General features: G+C 35.2%; 1 protein-coding gene across 1 annotated transcript; it reads right to left on the bottom strand.

Annotated features, from left to right (window-relative positions):
• Nucleotides 1-289: 289 nt before the first annotated feature.
• LOC144567998 (uncharacterized) lies at nucleotides 290-3,003 on the bottom strand. The gene is made up of 5 exons (XM_078318211.1): nucleotides 2,754-3,003; nucleotides 2,255-2,507; nucleotides 1,627-1,858; nucleotides 1,181-1,366; nucleotides 290-791 (listed from the first exon to the last, which is right to left on the bottom strand). Exons 1-5 carry the CDS (start codon nucleotides 2,761-2,763, stop codon nucleotides 501-503), a joined length of 972 nt encoding a protein of 323 aa, XP_078174337.1. The 5' UTR covers nucleotides 2,764-3,003; the 3' UTR covers nucleotides 290-500.
• Between the last annotated feature and the right edge of the window lie 2,507 nt (nucleotides 3,004-5,510).

Genomic DNA, 5,510 nt, shown 5'->3' with positions numbered 1-5,510 from the left:
AACTGGAATTTTCAACATGATTGAGAAAATTGAGCACCACGAATACTTGGGGTTTGCGAATCTCCGCAAGCACCAAGACTAGAAACTAGTTGATTTATGTGCTGATTTAGCAAAACCTTAGCTAACAATAGCATGCTTATAACTCCTAATAAAGCATTTATACAAATGAACACTAGATAAGTTTATGCTAAATGATCTAGTGTTCATTTGTATAAATGCTTTATTAGTAGTTATAAGCATGCTATTGTTAGCTTTTTGATGGCATCATGATAATTTCTCTTGACAAATTAAAAGACAAAAATGAGCACCATTTATTAAGTACCGAACTTGGAAAATTACATTACCACCACAGCCTCATATACCGTACCGTACTACGTACAAAAGTGATTTATTCCATGAACACATAACAACTTATTTTTTATGGAATAGATAGCTATAATTACACGCAAGCTGTCCTATACAGTACATACTTTCTAAACTCTAGAGCTAATGCACACTGCTCAATCAAAACTACATGAACTGCGAGAAAACTTGATTGGTTTTGACTTGCGGTAATCCACAGTAAGTGAACAACCAAAATGCTGCTTATGAGACACTTTCACCAGCTTTCCTATTACATAGCCTCGAGATCTGAGTTCAAAATCGAGAGTCAGTGGGACCGCACTGACTAAAGCACTGTCAGTGCTGGAGAGGGAAAAGCTGGCACCAGCCCCATAAAGCGGAACCTTCTCTCCATGAAGAATAAGAGAGAAACTTCTGTGGCTCTTTCTCGGTTGGTAGTACCTTTTTAGCTGAAATCACAAAGAGAAGAAAAATGGGGAAGTGTGCATTACAGTGCAAATATTGTTAGGGTACTGTACCAGCATATTCTGGTTATACCTGTTATGTACTGCATGGTAATAAACATGAGCCAAGACACAACACCAAGATCTTATTTTTCTCATTTTTTTCCTTTTAAATTGAGATTTGAAAATCAGTATTTTATTGGTTGGTTCCATACAGAGAAGCTTTGCGCACAACCATGTCTTTTCATGTACAAGATGATAAAAATGGTCATTCAAAGGATGAACTAAAGTTTTTCTCAGCAATAAGTATATAAAAATAAATAAAGGAGGCGCTAAAGTTATCTTCCATACAGAATAGAAAGTTACTAACTAGTTAGTTTAACAAGGAGAAATACCTCTCCAGAAGCAATCATGATCTCAGAAAAAATAAGTTGAATGGCATCAGCAGAAGCATGTATGCCGAACATGCTAGCATGGTTATACACAATCAGCTTCAATGTGCAGTTCATTGTTACCAATTTGGTCGGTACGCCAGTATTGTCCGTACCTTCTCCTGCATAGAAATTATTCACCACCAGGCTCTGAACCAAAAAAGGTAAAGATAAAATCATACATAAAAAAGTTAGAGACCCAAAAAGAAAGGCATAATTAATATAACCCACAAGATAGTAAGGGCAAAACTGGAATAAGTCCCTAAGCAAAATTGTGGTATTATACAACTAACTGGTACAGTACATTCGGGGCTTTCAAAATAGAAACAAAAGGTACAAAATCACCTGTATTCTTAGTAATATTAATATAATCCAGTACACTAATTAACCGATCAAGCATTTATTTATACCTTAACTATCACCTCGGGCTTGTAAGGCCGAGCAGCACCCCAAATAATGAGACAAAACACAGTGAAAAGAAACACAAATGCAAGGAACCCCAAAATTATTTGGCATCTGCGAGTTAGTCCTTTGTCATCGTCTAAATCATCATAAGAGCCCTCCTCTTGTATGACGTTGCACTCTGGCCATCCCTTCTCATTTACTCTTTTGTTCCTTTGACCTTTCCGGCTTGACGATGACCTAATAAGAAAGCACCCCAATTAGTGCCGCATTGCATAATGCTCATCGACCAGTTCATATCAGTAATGGTACCAGTATTAGTATAAAAAAGAAATGCATGTTATGGGTTTTGACTTTCCGCTATCATCGTATTCTTTAACCCAGCAAATATATAGTGCAGCCCTTGCAGTTCAAAAATTTACCCAAAATGGTGGTATAAGTGTCCAGAATGAAGCTATCTTCACTGATGTCAGAACCAGACCTGACGAGCAGAGATTTTGGTACCAGTGTTTCCAATACTTGACACTCTACATGTAATATTTATTTCCTTTAAACTTCCACCTGTGTTGCAAATTTTCGGATAGTAATTAACCTGCATTGTACTTAATTTGAGCTCAATAATTATTTAAATCTTACCTTAAATTACCCGAAAAACGGCTAGCTGATGAGGTCCGGGAATGGTGGGTCCCACCTTCAAAAGAAGGATGAGATGGTGAGTCCATTGGGCTGTTATAGACAGGTGTCGGCTGCATGTTCGATGACTTATCCCCGTCATGAGAATCACGCGAGGGGCTCTGTACATAGTACATTGTACGCTTGGGAGAACGCGGCGGCGACGACGTGGCAAGGCTGGTGACGTCAGACTCTGATTTTGTGTGTTTCATACTGTCTGTGTAGGAATTTAAGCTTCAGTTTTAACTAAAGAGTTTCCATTTAAAGAGAGGAGAAACTACTAACTAGAATGATTTTAAAAATATATATATATAACATATAATTAAGCTAAAACCTCCAAAACAATTGTTCAAAAAGGAATTTGCCTAACTGAGGAGAATGCAACAGAAAGCTAATAAACTTGAGTATCACAAATATGGAAATATAAAAACAAATGTCAAATCAAAAAGGATTTTGCCATTACCTTGTAGCATCTACAATATCCTTTTCTCCTTTTGAGAGAGAGAGAGAGAGAGAGAGAGGGGTAATCTGAGGAGTAACCGGAGTAAGCAAGCAAGCAACAGCTGTGCAGCACCTAGAGCAGTGTAATAGTGATAATAAAACGGGTTATAACATAAAAAATAATTGGAGGAGCAGCACAGAAATTCCCTCCAGTTATGACAATCTACTAAGATGTCCAATTTCATAGGGACCGTTGGATGATGATCCCTGTAATGTGAGTTGTGAATCTCAAGAAATGAAATTGGTCATGGTGGAGAAAACTGGTGCGGGGGACCAAACACGAATGACGGAATGAGGGAACGAGCGACAGCTCATCTGGTAAGAAAATGGTATTCGTATCCAGTGCACCGCCGGATACAGTGCTGTACAGATCCAACGGTCGAATTTGCGTCAATACTCCGTGCTAATCATCTAAAGACGTAATCTTTGCCATCCACCGTGCAGCGTTGGAGAGGATCCGAAGCCCCAAAAATTTGTCAGCACAGTTTTCTGAGTGCGTATCCTCTGAGATATCTCAACTTTTGCGTGACCGACGTGTCCGGTGCCTATTCGATGATAGCTTAGGTGGCTGTATTATTTGTGCTTTGATTCGTGTATAACTTATTTAAACGGTCCAAATTTTCCATAAAGTCACACAAAATTTGAGATATCTCAGAGGATAAGAATTCCAGTTTTCTACGGTTAGATTCACTGTGGGACCCGCTGCTTTTTACCATGCCATTTTTGTCTGTGAAAATGTGAAATACAGTGAATGTAGGCTTAGGCTCAGAATTCAATTCCACATCATTTAAAAAAAGGGTTAATTTGTTTTTTTTTTTTTAATTCCTTGGCGTACTCGTTCAGTCGTTCGGTTCTCTAGCTGTTGACAAAAGTCTCTTATCTGTAGATCTCAGAAGGTCACACGTGTTCTGGCTATACACTATTTACTCGAATCGCTCAATTTTTGTTTTTTCACACAAGCATCGTGATATTTTACTGAAATTTTTCATGGACCTCCACGTGTGGCGGTCACAAAGGGCTAAAACCCGTTTATTAATTATCCGATCCGTACCCGAATAATGATTTCTTTTTAACTTCTCAGAAAAATAATTGATGTGGTAAGAATTAAGAAAACATATTTATTAATTTATTATTATATAAAGATGGGGATATAAATTATTTCGGATTGCAGGGTAATTAATCAACATAAAATAATGTGTGACAATCTTTCATCGATTCATTTTAGTTATGAGTGATAATATTTCGTTGTACACAAAGCTTATCATGTATGACCATTAATATGCGAGAACTATATCTAGTCTCGTTGTAAAAAATTCGAGATTTAGTGAATTTAGTGTCCAATTGGGGGTGGTGGTTGGGGTCCGGATCCCCTAAAGTAACTCAATATTTGAGTTTTGATTGGGACCGTTCAATTTTTTAATTAATTTTTACTGTTCATGTGGGAAAAAAAATTAGTTAGGACCTGTTCGGTGGTAATACCAACTTTTACTATTCATGTGGGAAAAAGAAAATTCAATCTGATTGAATTTTTTTTTTCCCACGTGAACAGTAAAAATCAGTTCAAAATCTAACCAATCCTGTGCCTATATCCATTCCTAGCAGTGTGCCGAACAGGCCCTTAGTGTGAATTTTTTTCCACACGTGAGCAGTAAAAGTTTTAGCAGTGCCGATCATGCCCTTATTGAGTTGTGTTGAACTGCAATCTTTATATATATATATATATATATATATATATATATATATATATATATATATATATATATATATATATATATATGCCATTTAGTCATTATCTATTAAAAAATGAAGGTTTAAGGTGCATCTATTATATCCCTATCTTTAAATCTCTTATAACTAAAATATAAAATTTATATATCAAAATAAAATATATACAAATTATGTATATTGAAAAAATAATATATAAAACACACATTGCAATTTATATATCATAAAATTTATTAAAAATAAAGATATAATGAAAAATGCTAAAAGTAAAAATATTTCAACTCTCCTATTTCAAAGACCGGATTGATAATTTGGCTTTAAAGACATATAGACATGGGCACCGACCAGACTTGGTAAATCTGTACAAATCTGGGGCAATTCTTCTGTGGTAGATAGAAAAAAGTAGATGAGCATTGATTCCAAGAGACATCAATTTTGGAGTCATTTGACTCAAATTGTCGGTAGAACATATTCTCTTTCTTCTCTGCTTAATTTGTCTCTCCTTGTCCTTGCTATCTTAACTGAGAATTCTAATTCCCCATGACATGGCATTGCATTAGAGGTGAAAACGGTGAAAACATCCCTTAGATTGTAGGGTCCCTACAATTTCAGATCCAATCATTCATTTTACGAATCTCTATAGAAGTTATTTTATGTACGAATTTCAAAACAAATGAAAGTTTGGATTTTGAAATTGTAGGGAGCAGATTTATATCTGAAAACGGTACGGATAATATTTCGATCCGTATTTGATATGTAATCAAAAAAATTATATGTAAATCTTTGATATCTAATTATTTATGTGGATATGAATAATGATATAGTTTTACATTTCAATTATTAATAAAAGAATAATAAATATATATTGAGGAGGGTTCAAATGCCTCTATTTTTTGTGCCACATATGTATCATATAGTTTAATATATATTATGAAAATTATGTTATCACCATTATAATGAGATAAATACTATGAATTTTAGTTTTTTTTCAATA

The sequence above is a fragment of the Carex rostrata genome, chromosome 17 (assembly GCF_964058835.1).
Source record: "Carex rostrata chromosome 17, lpCarRost1.2, whole genome shotgun sequence".
Taxonomy (NCBI): domain Eukaryota; kingdom Viridiplantae; phylum Streptophyta; class Magnoliopsida; order Poales; family Cyperaceae; genus Carex; species Carex rostrata.
Note: the sequence above shows the minus strand (reverse complement) of the source record. Positions and strands in the feature narration are given on the sequence as shown.

Bases quoted from the DNA above. Each gene is read 5' to 3' on its own strand.
- LOC144567998 (XM_078318211.1), bottom strand. The intron at 1,367-1,626 runs GTATAAATAAAT...TTTTTGGTTCAG, and splicing joins AGCCCGAGGTGATAGTTAAG to AGCCTGGTGGTGAATAATTT. The intron at 792-1,180 runs GTATTTCTCCTT...TTGTGATTTCAG, and splicing joins TCATGATTGCTTCTGGAGAG to CTAAAAAGGTACTACCAACC.